Below are 15211 nucleotides of genomic sequence, written 5' to 3'. Positions count from 1 at the left end.
CATTCTTGTCAGAAGTAATAAGCACCAGAAATGTTTGCATCACAGAATAAATACAGTGATACTTGCAGAAAGGCTCTATACATAAACAGTATTTGGTTTTATAAAATACACAGAAAAGCATTCTAGAGTCTTTCACAGGAAGTGATGTCGCCCCCTGTTGTCAGGACAACTGCTAGAGTAGATCAGTTCCCTGAGCTGGTTCTTAAGGTTTGGTAGCTAGTCACATCTTGGGCCACGAGGGGTTAAAGGCTACAGATTAAAGGTAACATCTTGGCATGCTTATCACACTGCTAAATATAAAGCTGGTCTTGCAGCACACATGCAAGGATTTGACCCGCATCCCCCTGCTGGTACCAGTATTACTAAAACAAAGGCACGTTGTAAAGTAAACTTTGGGTAGGGGGGGTAGGAGATTGCGAGGCTCCTGGATGTGAATCCGTCCGTCTAGGCAAACATGGTCAGAGTGATCCACTGTAGAATAAGGCAGACAGACAGCACATGTTTTAAAACAGGCTTTGAAGGCAAATACCAGTTAATTCTGCTGGACATAATTACTACTGTCTTTTGTTTGTTGCATTGCAATTCAAGGGGCAGCTAATCCTAATAATGAATTTTACCCATTCACTTGCATTGAGGAATGGCTTTTGGCGCAACAATGGTAGTTTCTGCATTTTCTTTTTTTACTGATTTGATTTTACCATGAAAAATACCTCTGGAAAAATGGAAAGTCTATGGATGAGGACAATTCCACTAATGTTGTGCATTAAAGTGTCTCCTTAAAATGTATCAGAATATAATGCATGGTCTGCAAAACTTAGTCATTTGTAGGCTGTGTATAAAAATACATCTGAAAAATACTAAGAATAATAATAATTTTTAGGGTGAACTAGCCATTTCATATTTGTGTGAGTGGGTGTACAAATCACCCCCCTTTCCCCCCACCCCTTCCTTCTGATAGGTTGGGACATCGTCAATAGCACTGTTGGACAGACCTGGTCAAAGTTCAAGGAGACGACTCCAGTGGCCTCGGTGTCCAGTATTCTAAAGGTCTCTGTAGAACAGCACAAACACACAAGCAGTCAGTTCTTAACTCTGTTCTTAACGCCTTCCTTTACTTTGCACATTCTTACTCTTCTCTAGCCCAAGAGAATTCTGAATTCTGAAATGGCCATTTCCACGCAGAACACCAAGTGCCAAATTTAGGTTTTTCTGCCTCTGCTCATGGTCCTGGTTTGCCTCCCCCCGACAGTCCCTCCCTGAAAGCTCTGGCATTATACGACTGTAGAGATGAGCCGTCAAAAGATCATGGCTGTCATTGGCATCGGGCAGACTCACTGAACATGGTCTCCAGGCGGATCAGACAGTTGAGGAAGCTGTCGAAGTCCACGTTCAGGTTTTCGGGCTCCGCATACCGTAAGATGATCAGCTGGAACAAGTAGTTGTTCAGCTTGAACCCTGAGAGATTGGGGAGGGGGGATGGGGTCAGAGGCAGGAGACATAAACACTTCTGTCATTATATGTACGCCTTGTATTTTTTTATTCTTGTATGTACATGGGTTTGGCTGAAGTTTTAAGTTTGGTGGAAGGGGGGTATTGACTGCGTGACCGTGGACCCATGCTCTGGGACGCAGGACAGTACAGGGAAAACGTTTTGGTCCAAATTGGCGAGTCCCACTGGGGCTGAACACTGTCGCACAGTGGTTGTCAAGTTCGGTCCTGCAGAATCCCTGTACATACATGCATAGCTTATTCTGGCATATCGTGTTTTAAGAGGTCAAATAAATCCCTCTAAAAATAACAGCTTGTAAAAATTTAGGGATTGCATTTGGGGTTGGCACGGAAAAGAGCATACACAGGTCAGCCCCAGGACTGAACTTGAGAACCATTGCTCTGGCTCCTAGTGATGGACAAGTTGGTTGACAGACGGAAAACTGTACCAGTAGACTGAAGGGCCAAGCGCATTTCATAGGAGCTCATGGTGCCGGACTTGTCCACGTCAAACTGCCTAAACAACGTCTGAGGACAGGATGGAGAGGGGACAAAGTTACATTGTCTAAAGGCAATTGCTTTATGAAGGATTTTCACCTGAATATTATAAAACAAGCATGCTCAATCATTACTATGATACGTGTATTCAGTGGCGTGCATTAGCTGTGTCTGCGAGAGATAGCCTTGGTGACCAACCGCTAAGCAAGTGGCTGGCCAGTGTTCGGTAACATTTGATACTTGACCATGAAGGCCATGAAGTCTGTGTGTCCATGCTGGGTGATAAGTAGACGAGGCAGAGCGATGACCTCTAATTGATAATAGTTCATAGATAATAGTAATAGAACCAGAACCAGATTTTTCATAGTCCTTGTTTGAGTCATGTCTTTCAAACGTAGCCGTGGCCATGACAAGTGATAGGTAGTCATGGCAGAGAGATGACCTCTGATTGATCTTCTGAACCAGAACCAGATTTCTCATGGTTTGGCGACCATGACTGAGTGGCTCAACGGAGGGCCGCACTCACCAGGTAACGCTTGATCTTCTCCCACAGCACGTGAAACTCCGCCATGCCCAGAGTACCGCTGCCTGTTGTCTGCACAGCAATGTCAAGGGAACACCCATCAAAGCACTGAGGAGTCATTCAGTCTAACCATTGGTGCACTTACTCATAGTACTGTGCAATCATTACTGTATGCCTGTATATCAGTAGCTCATTTAGTGAGTAATGTACCTGGAGTACATCAGTGATCTTCATTCCTGGGAATGGTGTTTGATTTTGCTGTAATATCAGCAACCAATTCCGAACCAAGAAGGTGGGGTGAGTTAATCAACTGCTTTAATAGAATTAAGAAAAGAGTAACAACAAAAATCAGCAGACCAGAATCAAGATCACTGAGCTATATTATTAATATATATAATATACATGTACTAATATGAGTAACCCATTTAACTCAGTTAATGGGTTAAGTACTCAGAACTGTAAGTGTACTTCCATCTGTCTTCACCAGATTTGTGAAATGCTCTCCAGACCAAAATGTCATGTTTCATTGAAGTACTTGAGCACCCATTTCTATATAGTGGAAAGACACTGTAGGTAGTTTTGGGGGAAATGCTTGCTAGCCTATTTGGTCTGTGAGGAAGGGCAGCATAATGTCATTTAAAGTCAAGGATACATCCATGAGATTAACCATGCTGCGACATGACTCTTTACTGAAGCCATTGGTCTTCAGGTCTTTATCTGTGATAGTGAAGGAAGAAAGCGTACAATACATAACCATTCATATACAAACCATTCATTATCTTTTCCTTTACAATATCATTTGTGGGGATTGTGGGGCTATGTGTGATCATTGTTTGCCCTGGACAAGTAACAGGTAAGAAGGAAGGCCTTTTTTCAGAAGGTAGACTCACGCTTGCTGGTGACTCTGTTCAGAATAATCTGCAGTTTGGCTGTATTGATCGTCATTCCCTGCAAGCAGAAGGACCATCAGAGAGGACTACAAGTACCATCACCCCCTTCTTTCGCAGCCCACTTAGTCCTCCCTCTCACCTCTCCAGCCAGTTGTTTGAAGAGATTCTTGAAACCCTGATCAATCTGGCTCTCATCCAACAGGGCCTGTGGTAGAGACAGATAAACAGGTAGTCAGATAGGAGAGGTGTCATTGTTTCTGTGCAATGAGAAAGAGTATTACTCATCACATGCTCTTTTTTCCTTCTGTCTATGCTTGTGCTGTTCAAAGTCAGTTTTCAGTTGAGCAATTCCCTCGTTAGCCTCTCTCTCACCTCCTCAGGAAGGTCGGCTGTGACGTCATCATCCAGTTCCCTGGCAGAAAAGAAAGGCTGGTCAGCATTAGTCTTTTACTGGTTGCTGTCTGCCGCCTCCCCCCCCACTATAATTCATTATCTCTACCTCCCTCTCTCTCTCTCGCTGTCTTTCCTCTGCTCTCCATCTACCTCTACTCCCTTCCTCTTCACTGTTTACCAAACCCATTCCATTCTTATTCCTCTTGCCTTCATCAATTAATCACACCACTTCCTCCATCTCCTTCTCTCTAATTCCTTCCTCTCCGCCCTCGCTCCCTCATTTCCCTCTGCTTGGTCTGAGCCCCCGTGACGCCTCACTCACTGGTAGTCGGCCGGTTTCTCGGAGAAGACTCTGAGCACAAAGTCGGCCTCCTTCTGGGGCTCGAATGTGGACGGCACCACGATGTACTCGCCGGCCGGCAGCCGAACGCGGGTGCTCACCTCCCGCAGGTTGATGAACAGCTCGGAGCGCGCTTTCGAGCCGTGCGTTAGAAAGAAGTCCCGTTTGAGGTGCACACCTGCCCTGCCCAAAAACTCAAGTAGGAGGGATCCATTATTCAGCGAATATCACTTAGCTGACATTTTACATTTTGTCAGCATATAGCTGGACAAACACAGTTCCTTGCACAAGCATGCAGATGTGCCCACATCCAGGATTAGAACCAACATCCACCTGGTTGCAGTGCTTTCATACTCTGTTCTCGCAAAGCCAGCGAAGCGCAGAAACATCCATCCCCGAGAGGGATAACAAAAGTACAAATAAATACAAATGAATTACTGTCACAGCAATTGCTTATGAACTAATGTAATGTGAAGTACTGAAGATTGGACTTTCGGCCCACTACAGAAATAATGTCCCAGTCTGGGTTCCCACTCCAGTGTCAGCACATGAGTTTAATCCCAAACCTCCCTGAGGTTACAACACATTTCACAGGATGGGGACAAGGCAATCCACAGAGCATTACACAATGACACTGTCAAAACAGTGCGCTACAGCGCCAGGAACAAGCTCTCTGCAGGACTCAATGGTTATGCTCTTACCTCAGCGGGGACCTGGGGAGGCCGAGAGAGAGAGAGGCAAAGAGAAACAATAAAAATCCACATTTCTCTCTGTTTGAGTTCAACGTCTGACGTCATGGCCTGTAAACAGACCCTTTGCTTTGTTTCATTTTCATCTTGGAGTTCTTTTTCAAATCCTTAGCCTTTGACCCCTACTCTTCCATGAAGAATGAGTATTGAATTGTTTGCTCATACTGTGTCACTTAATGCAAGCATAGCACCTGTGATGGGCATGACATCTGTACTCTATGAAACATTCATACACAACAACAGTGACTGACAATGGGAAAAATAAAAAAGAATCACATTTGTGTGAGAGTGCTGTGTTTGCCGTGCGATAGCCTTACCCTTCTGAAAAAAACAGCTCAAGCTAGGCTTTGAAACAGCTGGTAGCTCGTTGATCAGTTAGGCCAGATCTATATTCAACATGGTTTGACCAGCTCAAGCTATGTTTTGAAACAGCTGGTAGCTGGTGTTTTTTACACCGGGGAGAATTGGACTCATAGAAGAATGGCAGAAGAATTTACAGTACAGCCAAAGCTCTTGCCTCATACACAGCGAATCCTATTGTTTCCATGTCCTTCCCCTCCCGGCGTTTCCGACGGCGATCCTTTTGCATCAGCGCTAGCACGAAGCTGCAGTCTGATTGGCCCTCGGTGTCGGGATGCTGCAGCTCGACCTTAAACTGAGGGTTTATCCAGAATGTTGCTGATTGGACAGGGGAGGGGGGGTAGACACAGGCTGTGAATGCGCATGGACTTAATACACATAACAACTAACTCATTACCTGTGAGCAGTTCAGGTTATGTTATGATTCCTTAGCAATTCCATTTTTACAGTGTTGCATTTTTATGATGTTCGTCCTTTCACTTTCTTACTCTTACTTCCTTCCTCTTGTCTCCTGCCCCACTCTACCACTTCCCCCTCTTTCTGCTTCGCTCTACCCCTCCACCGCATATATCTGCCCCACTACCCCAGTCCTCTTTCTCCTTACCGGGGTAGTTCCTGCAGCCCCCAGCAGTGCTGCCCCTCCTCCACTCGCCCTGGTACAGTGCGGAACTCCACTTCTTCAACTCGTCTGACTGCAGTGTGTCCGCTGTCAGATTACAGATCTCCAAGCGACTGAACTCCCGCAAGAAGTCGCTGAAAGACATCCTGAGAGAGAGAAAGAGAGAGAGAGAGGTGAGGTGTATACACTTCCATCTGCATCGTGACATATATTTTGAAATCAGAGCACAATCATCGCACTAGTCTATGTTACCGTATTTAGCCCATGCTAGTGATCACTTACCAGAACTCTCCATCTTCACTGCGGTTGTACAGTCGAGCTCTCACAGCCTGGTCCACAGAGCCCCACTCCTTTGAGCTGAAGAGAACCACAACCTTCAGTTATTCAGGTTTACTGGAACCACATGCAGGTTTAAAAGCGATTAGAAACAGAATCTGCTGTTAATCCCGTTCACCTTTTTAAAAATATTAGGCATACACTCACACTACTAACAACAGTGTCAGGGCTGTTTTAGTGGTGTATTCCTCCACCTGGTTAACCACAGGGCAGGGTAAATATGAACAGAATAAGAATATGTTGCTAATATGGTTCACCATTTAAAAAAAACTTATGGACAAAGCATACATTCACTTACCACTAAAAAAATGGTCAGGCCTGGATAAGTGGTGCAAGAAGATTATTTCCTTGCTGATTAATTACACATAAGAACATTTGATATCATATTGGTTTGATATCTGTGATATCGGTGAGATACAAAAGCAACCCAGGTGAATAACATGAACAATTTATGTTTGTACTATAGTACTGTATTTATTTACAGTATTTACAGTACTACTTTATGGCATTATTGTGTGCAGTTTTAAGTAAACTTAGAACACGTTGATTGATCTCTGGAGACAATTTCTTGTAGAAATGTCAAAGATAGATCAATATTCCACCTCAACAAAGCCCAATTAATCAGAACCAATTGCTGCGTTGTCATGACCAGTGCCCCTCAACCACCCCCAGATCTGCTCCCTCACTTGTCACTCCAGGGCCCTGTCCACTCCACCTCCCCCCATGGGTTTCGGATCCTAACCAGTTTTGTGGGGTTCCCCTTGTATGTCACCTGGGGGAGGGAAAGAGAAACAAAAAGATGCAATTATTTTATTTGGCTGAAAATGTAAGTAGTAAATGACCTTCCACACAAAAAAGCACCTGTCCCCACACCACACTGAGTAGTAAAAAAGTAGTAAATAAGCTTGGCATTGATTTGTATTCCTCCACCTGGGAATAGGCTCCTTACGGTTAAATATCTAAATACTGGAATATGGCTGCAATCTGGTAATCTTCCACTGTAAATTCAGATAGGAATATGGTTTATTTTTATAGAGCCTGTCTTCTAAAAGAAAGGTGTTTAATGTGACACAGTTCAAACTACTACTGTAGATAGGTTGCCTTGCTAGGAGATGAATTGTGTTGAATTAAATTGTAGAACTTTTTTTTTATTAATGGGTAAGTGCATTATGTTGGATGAAATGGTGCCATTGATCTAAATTCTGTACTTATTTCAGTAATGGAGCATTTATTGATTCATGTTGTCCTTGCCTTGTGTTGGCCTGTTTGAATCTTGGAAACTGAATATTAATACTGTGTTCTGAAAGAAAAGATTCCAATCCTATTAGGTGAATGAGTATGCAATTGATCGGATAAAGATTTATACTCCTGTAAGCATAAAAACATTAAACAGATGGCCATTATGACATTTAAACCCTACAATATCTTCTGCCACTATGTCTGTACTTGCTCATCTTCTCCTAAGCTTTTCCAAAACACAAAACATGCTATGAATCAGTGAGCTCACCTCATCAACCCCAGTGATGGAGTAGGCGTGGCCTTTCACCAGCTTCTTAAAGGTCACCGCCTCCATGTCGAACATGCTGGTAATCTTGAAACACAGGTGGAAATAAGAGGAAGAGCCATTTAAGAAGTATGAAAATAAGAACACAGCCTGGAAATAATATAGGGCAGGAGTCTGCAACCCAGGTCCTGGAGAGCAACAGGGTTTTTGTTTTCACCTTAAAGTCAGCAACCGATTCAGACCCAAGAAACAAGGTGAGGTGGGTTAACTGTGTAATCAACTGCTTTCATTGATCAATTAAGTGCCGAGTAACAGTGAAAGCCAGCACCCCCTGTGGCTCTCCAGGACCAGGGCTGCCGACCTCCTGGTATAGGGTGTCAGTACTGACATCTATGGAGCAGCCCAGCAGAGATCCCCTCTCCACTGCTCGGCCCATGATGCTGTAGAGGTCAGGGGGGGCTTTCTTCAGCTCGTACATTTCAGTCACCCCCCCTGTGAAATCCTCAAAGCCTTCCGACGTGCTGCCACCCGATAGGGCCTCATAGCTGCCATTCAGCCTGCAACACATGGATAGTTCTGAGAGTCAGGAACACACCATACACACACACACACACACATACAGACACACACACACACACACACTGCCATTCAGCCTGCAACACATGGATAGTTCTGAGAGTCAGGAACACACCATACACACACACACACACACACATACAGACACACACACACACACACTGCCATTCAGCCTGCAACACATGGATAGTTCTGAGAGTCAGGAACACACCATACACACACACACACACACATACAGACACACACACACACACACACAGATACACACACACACACACACACACACACACACACTGCCATTCAGCCTGAAACACACAGATAGTTCTGAGAGTCTTACTGTCACATACTGTGAGACACTGACCTACTGTATCTGTACACAGTGTTAATGCTAATGTCCCTAGTACACTCATACACAATGTACTGTATATGCTGTGTAAGCACTCAACTTTTGCACACATACAATTCCATTGACCACGTTTTTTATCCCCCCCACCCCTTAATCAACCCCTTCATCTCTCTCTCTCCTCTTCCTCTCCCTCTCTATCTCTCCTCTTTCTTTCCCACGCTCTCTCCTCTTCCTCTCCCTCTCTCTCCCATATCCTTTCCCCTCTCTCCATACTTGGCATAGGCCTTCTCCAGCAGGGCGCTCCAAAACTCTGCCCCCTCAGCAGAGTGGACAAAAAGCAGCTTCCCATCTTTCACGGGCAGCCGGTCATCAATCACCACGTCCACCCACTCGCCAAACTGCCAGATCTGCAACACAGCGGCAGCCACAAGCAAGGACCATTACTGACAGTGGCCTCCAGGGGGCAGGATCCTGGTACAATTGGAGACATTCTGCAGACAACAACTGTTATGTAGCATGTCCATTGCGAACTGCAATGTATACAAGAATCAATGGAGACCAGGGACAACTTGCTCTTTGATCATGTGAGTCTAAAGAAAAGAAATCTCCCAATAGGTAGACAGTTTATGAATATATGAATATGAATGAAATATAATGAAATGAATGAAATATAACAGATATGAATATACTTTGATGAATCAAATACAAATTCCCAGAGTGAATGAGCAGTGAGTTTTTCTGTGAGGAGAGGGGGCAGGTTCCCGGACTGGGCGGTCCCAGTGAGCTCGTATTTGTGGATGAGCGGTTTTAATTTTGCACGCTCTGCAGAACTGCATGGCCGGCTGGGACTCAGGCCAACTCCTCTGTTTGCTGCAGGTCCTCACCCTTAGCTTCCATTGGTTTCTGTGTCTGTCTGTTTGCTCACTGTTAGATGCTGGAATGCATTACATTTCTCAGTCAGCCCCTGAGCGAGATGATCATTCACATTCATTTTGTTATCTGTAAAGCTGGAAGGGCTTATAGTGCTTGGTTGGTTGAGTCAATTGAAAAGAGTGTAGGAATTTGGCAGTATGGTGCCGTAGTGCCCGGCCCTGTCCTGAGGTAGACTGTGTAGCTCTATAAATACCACCTGTAAATATAGCAGAGAACACTTGGAGGGGTAGGAAAGAAACATGCAGCAGCTGTGTTATATGGTTAGAGTGGATATGGTATCTCCTTGGCTTGTTGTCAGGACCAGCCATGGCATGCAATGCCAGTGTTACTGAACTGTCCCTATAGCCCATACCAATGCAGCATCACTTTTCAGCCAAACATCTGAAAACCACAAGATCATAAAACCAGGAAAAAGGGGCAAACTGGAAGACAGATGTCACACCACGCCCCAAGAGAAGTTGCCTATGAAGTGGCCGTTTCAGCACATCAGAATATACATAACCAAAAAAGAACCACAGTCATTCTGTATCAGAAAAACAGAATTGTTGTGTGCATAATTTAAGTCAGTATTAACCCTAAAGTGCAGAGAGCGGACAGGAACTGTGAAGGGTAAAAACTGGGACAGGAAGTGTGGTGTAAGGAGAAGGACAGGAACTGTGGAGGGTTAATGAGCAGCACAGGAAGTGTGGAGGGTTAATGAGCAGCACAGGAACTGTGGAGGGTTAATGAGCAGCACAGGAAGTGTGGAGGGTTAATGAGCAGCACAGGAAGTGTGGAGGGTTAATGAGCAGCACAGGAACTGTGGAGGGTTAATGAGCAGCACAGGAAGTGTAGAGGGTGGAGGGGAAGTTACCGCACCTGAAAGTGGAAGATTCCAGCGTATTCCCGGTCGAAGCACTGTCCATGTGGCACCACGCGATGCAACAGATCTTCGTTCAGGGTCAGACTTGCAATGGCCGCCAGAAGCCAGCAGTCACCTGCCAGACATCACAACACATAGATCCAACCTCCACCTCCACCTACATCACAACACATAGATCCAACCTCCACCTCCATCTACATCACAACACATAGATCCAGCCTCCACCTACAACACATAGATCCAGCCTCCACCTCCACCTACAACACATAGATCCAGCCTCCACCTCCATCTACAGCACAACACATAGATCCAACCTCCACCTACAACACATAGATCCAGCCTCCACCTCCACCTACAACACATAGATCCAGCCTCCACCTCCACCTACAACACATCATAGATCCAGCCTCCACCGCCACCTATAACACACAAGATCCAGCCTCCACCTCCACCTATAACACACAAGATCCAGCCTCCACCTGAACAAACACATCAGTGTGATCTACCGCCAACAGAGACAGACAAGCAACAGGCAGTGCTGATGTTCAGTCCTGCTGTACAGTCAGACAGACTTCCCTTTGCTCAAGCAAGCTGCTAGTTATGGGTGTTTCACAGAAAATATGAAAGTGCAATAAATGTCAAGTAACTGAGACACTGATATACACCCAGTGAGCACTTTATAAGGTATTTATTACACTTATTTTTTCAACTTATTAAGTCTTCTGCTGCTGTACCCTATCCACTTGGAGGTTTGATGCATTGTCTGTTCAGAGATATGTTCAGAGATTATCATTTCAGCATACCACTGTTATAATGCGTGGTTATTGGTTACTGTCATCTTCCTGTCAGTGTTGACCAGTCTGGCCATTCTCCTCTGACCTGTCTCATTAACAACCTGTTTCTGCCCACAGAACTGCTGCTCACTGAATGTTTTTCACACCATTCTCTGCAAACTATATAGACTGTTGCGCGTGAAAATATCAGGAGATCAGCTGTTTCTGAGATACACAAACCACCCTGTCTGGCATCAGCAATCATTCCACGGCCAAAGTCACTTAGATCACATTTTTTCTCCATTCTGACATTTGGTCGGATTAAAAAGCAGAACCTCTTGCCCATGTCTGCATGCTTTTATGCGACATTGGCTCAGGCAGTAAGAGCAGTCGCATGGCATTCGGAGGGTTGTCGGTTCGATCCCGCCTTGGGTGTGTCAAAGTATCCCTGAGCAAGACACCAAATCCCCAAATGCTCCTTACGAGCTGGTTGGTGGCTTGCATGGCAGCCAATCACTGTTCGTCTGTGAGTGTGTGTATATGAATGGATAAATAAGAAGCATCAATTGTACAGCGCTTTGGATAAAGGCACTATATAAATGCCAACCATTTACCATTTTGTTGCTGCCACATGATCGTCTGATTAAATGTTTGCATTAATAAGCTGGTGTACAGGTCTACATAATAAAGTGGTCACTCAATGTAGAGTATTTTAAGCATATAGTAACAAACTCAAGACATACCAAGAGCTCCTTGACAGACATCCGTGCGAGTTGCACCATCCACAATGAACTGGGGATTTGAGCAAAGCTCCTGCGGACAAAAACAGACAAGATAACTGTATCAAATGAAGCCCCCCACCCCAGTCAAAGTATATGAGCAGAACGGAGGCAATAGAAGCAACTGGATTAGGCTAAGGGCTAGTTTGAGTGAAAAGCAGCCTCATTCTATGGATGGCGTGTGTAGGGGGAGGGGGGTGGTGCGTTTCTCACTGTGGGGCGCATCCACCCAACCCCCTGTATTTTTGGGGAGCGGGGTCCGAGCTCCTTGAAGCCCAGCGAGGAGGCCTGGGGTGGGAAGGCTTCATCCTGGAAGAGGCAGTGGTTGCGGAGGCATTCAGCTTTCAAAGACTCAAAGTCCTGGCCCAGGAACTTCATGGCTTGGTCATGCTGACCCAGTCCCCCATCACGGTCCCACTGGCTCCTCAACCTGGCCGCACTCCCACAGGCTAATACAGGCTCCATCTGCCACTACCCAGCCCAAGAACCAATAGCACACAGGTTCTGGCCAAGGAGGGCAGTGATGGCTCACAGAGACAGCCAATCAATCTGCAGGGTAAAACATACAATGATGATTTGCACAGATGTGTGATGCCTATGGAGACTGGTTGGTAGCCAGTGATGTCACTCAGATGTTCAGGGTGCCCGAGAGAGCTCAGCACATCACCGGAGAAATCAATGCCACATCAAGGCCACATCATGGGTCAAAACCTATAGCTGGTAAGTTCAATAATATTCCATTCAGGCGCAATGCTGGAGTGCCAACTAAATAGATTTAACTTAATTGATTATTTCACAGAAAATCATTCCAAAATAACTGGTAATGTTTATGTTCATTTCATTCATTGATATAGTGTCCCCCATACAATATACAATATTTTTGCAACCAGACAACTGCCTGTTGTGTGATTATTATTATTACTATTATTATTATTATTATTAAATAAATGTATGTTTTTTCACCTTCAAGGAAATTCACGAGTTTCACATGATTTTCAAACGTTAAAATCACATGGGCAAGATGTGGAACACGTGCTTTGCACTTGAGAAACCTGTGGTTTTGGAACTTTTTCATGGTGGGTGAAGTTCATGTAAAAAGCACCTGGCATTGCGACTGGCACTTATCGTCACGCCTTTGAATATCTCTCAGCCAATCACAATGCAAGATGCTTTTCACATGTAATTACATGGGTTTCACATGAACTTCACCCATTACACCATGAAAATGTTCCAGAACCACACGTTTCCCAAGTGCAAAACATATTTTCCACATATTGTCCATGCGATTTTAACATTTTAACACTCATGTGGATTCTCTGTAACATGGAATGATAACACATTGACACATAGGCACTTTGCGAGGTGTCATACGTAATGGCAAACCAAACGGACACGGAGCAGAGGAATCACAGCGTTCTCATATTTGCATTAAATCCCACTTTTCCTAGATCGTCCTTGTCTTTCATATCGTTTTTGTTTCATAAAGGTCTGTAAACCTCCTTGACTACGAGAGCTGTCCCACCCTGGTGCTCCTTTTCCAGATGTCATTCAAATTGTCGCAGACCAGATATTTCTCCTGAATTAACTGACAGATGTTGTAGGATATTAGCTTGAGCCATTCAGTACGATAGGCCTACTTCAGATATTTACAACTATTTTATTAAACCACGCACAGCACCAAAATGGGAATCAAAACTGCAAGTTTGAATGGCCTTGCGCTTGTTGTCAATACTTTATGACAACGTAGAAAAGTAGGCCAAACAAACGCTGAAAAAATACTATAACATTTTCAGCCATTGTTAAACAAAATGAAATGCCATAAATTGACGACATTGAAAATGCTTCCACTGAGCAAGGACCGGACAAGCGCCATGGCGCAAATACTGAGTTTGTTATTTGAGAAGCTGATAGCCTGCTGTACTACATAGCCCATAGCTGACATTTAAAAAGCACATATCCTACAAACCTTTACCCACATTGAAACGTTTAATTTAATACATTACCTTTGAGGAGACTTCGGTGTCGTTGTTGCGGTTAGCTGGACGCTATGATAGCTCGCTGCCTTGCTTTTATTTGGGCTAATGAACCGCATAGAAATTAATTTTAAAGAAACGTCCGGAGCCCTTCCCACCGGCAGTGGAGGCAAATGAAGCACCCACTGAATGCAAGCCTGCGCAAAAGCTCTATTTCGTGACAGGGCAGTTTGACAGTTCCCCATGTGTTTTATAAATCGTTGTCTATGGAATCACCAGCCGTATTGTTTATTTTGACATTAATTATAAATAGTGGTTATTTCTATTATTTTTATTTTATTTTATAAATAATAGCAATATAAATATTGATTTTTAATCAGATTTTCAGAAAGATGGGCTATGGGATATTTTCATCAGTTTAGCAGCAGCACATCGTGGATTTGTTCTTCGCACGGGAATAGTTTGGAATGTAATGCCGAAAGCTTGTATCATATTATATAGTTTAATTGTATTCGTGGAAAACATGCAAAAACACACATCCTTCAACCGGTATTCTTTCCACCTCTACATTGCTATTTTCAAATAGTTCAAATATGCTTTAGCCCAGAGGTATCAAATTCAAAAGTCCTTGGATGCTGCATTGTCAGCAGGTATTTCCTTTCATTCAGCTGCCAGTTAAAGCATTGAGAACGCGGTGTGCGAATTGTTTGAGTAAAATACCAGTGCTAAAGAACACTGAAAAGCAGCAGAAGCCGTGATCTTCCAGGACTCATTCTGTTAAGTAACCTGCCTCTGCAGTATTCCGACGTTCATAAAACGCTTTCACTGGTGAAAAGCCGTAATTACAACGTCAATAAACAAAAGAAAACTACAGAAGGGGTGTACAAATGCATTCCCAGAGAAAAGTGTAAACTGCTTTTGTTGTACCCTAAACAATAATTCTGGTGTAATTTTCTAAATAGCTACAGTGTCCTGGAAAATGTATTCACTGTATTGCCTGTGGGGCGGCATGGATGGTGCAGTGGGTAGCACTGCCGCCTCACAGCAAGGAGGTCCTGGGTTTGATTCCCTCTCTGTGTGGAGTTTGCATGTTCTCCCCATGTCACGTGGGTTTCCTCCCACAGTACAAAGACATTACATTACATTATTGGAATTTGGCAGATGCTCTTATCCAGAGAGACGTACAGTTACAGACGTACAGATTAGACTAACCAGGAGACAATCCTCCCCTGGAGCAATGTCCGGTTAAGGGCCTTGCTCAAGGGCCCA

At 44.3% G+C, this 15211-nt stretch overlaps 1 protein-coding gene across 1 annotated transcript; it reads right to left on the bottom strand.

Annotated features, from left to right (window-relative positions):
- Positions 1 to 71: 71 nt before the first annotated feature.
- LOC133132264 (calpain-1 catalytic subunit-like) lies at positions 72 to 14111 on the bottom strand. Its single transcript, XM_061247597.1, has 22 exons — positions 13973 to 14111; positions 12183 to 12518; positions 11934 to 12003; positions 10414 to 10532; positions 8896 to 9029; positions 8089 to 8257; positions 7704 to 7787; positions 6883 to 6968; positions 6143 to 6217; positions 5846 to 6006; positions 5399 to 5559; positions 4834 to 4845; positions 4115 to 4326; positions 3772 to 3811; positions 3539 to 3604; positions 3400 to 3457; positions 3162 to 3226; positions 2513 to 2581; positions 1938 to 2016; positions 1336 to 1455; positions 993 to 1051; positions 72 to 471 (listed from the first exon to the last, which is right to left on the bottom strand). The coding sequence occupies exons 2-22, from the start codon at positions 12432 to 12434 to the stop codon at positions 445 to 447; spliced, it is 2118 nt and encodes a 705-aa protein (XP_061103581.1). The 5' UTR covers positions 12435 to 12518; positions 13973 to 14111; the 3' UTR covers positions 72 to 444.
- Between the last annotated feature and the right edge of the window lie 1100 nt (positions 14112 to 15211).

The sequence above is a fragment of the Conger conger genome, chromosome 7, assembly GCF_963514075.1.
Source record: "Conger conger chromosome 7, fConCon1.1, whole genome shotgun sequence".
NCBI lineage: Eukaryota > Metazoa > Chordata > Actinopteri > Anguilliformes > Congridae > Conger > Conger conger.
This window is presented reverse-complemented; position numbering and strand designations above follow the sequence as displayed.

What these genes read in the sequence shown, in the direction of transcription:
- LOC133132264 (XM_061247597.1), bottom strand. Translation starts at nt 12,434, where the DNA reads ATGGAGCCTGTATTAGCCTGTGGGAGTGCGGCCAGGTTGAGGAGCCAG. An exon ending in CCATCACTGGGGTTGATGAG is followed by an intron (nt 6,969 to 7,703) that starts GTGAGCTCACTG and finishes TCCCTCCCCCAG; the next exon opens with GTGACATACAAGGGGAACCC. An exon ending in AGTGAAGATGGAGAGTTCTG is followed by an intron (nt 6,007 to 6,142) that starts GTAAGTGATCAC and finishes TCTCTCTCTCAG; the next exon opens with GATGTCTTTCAGCGACTTCT.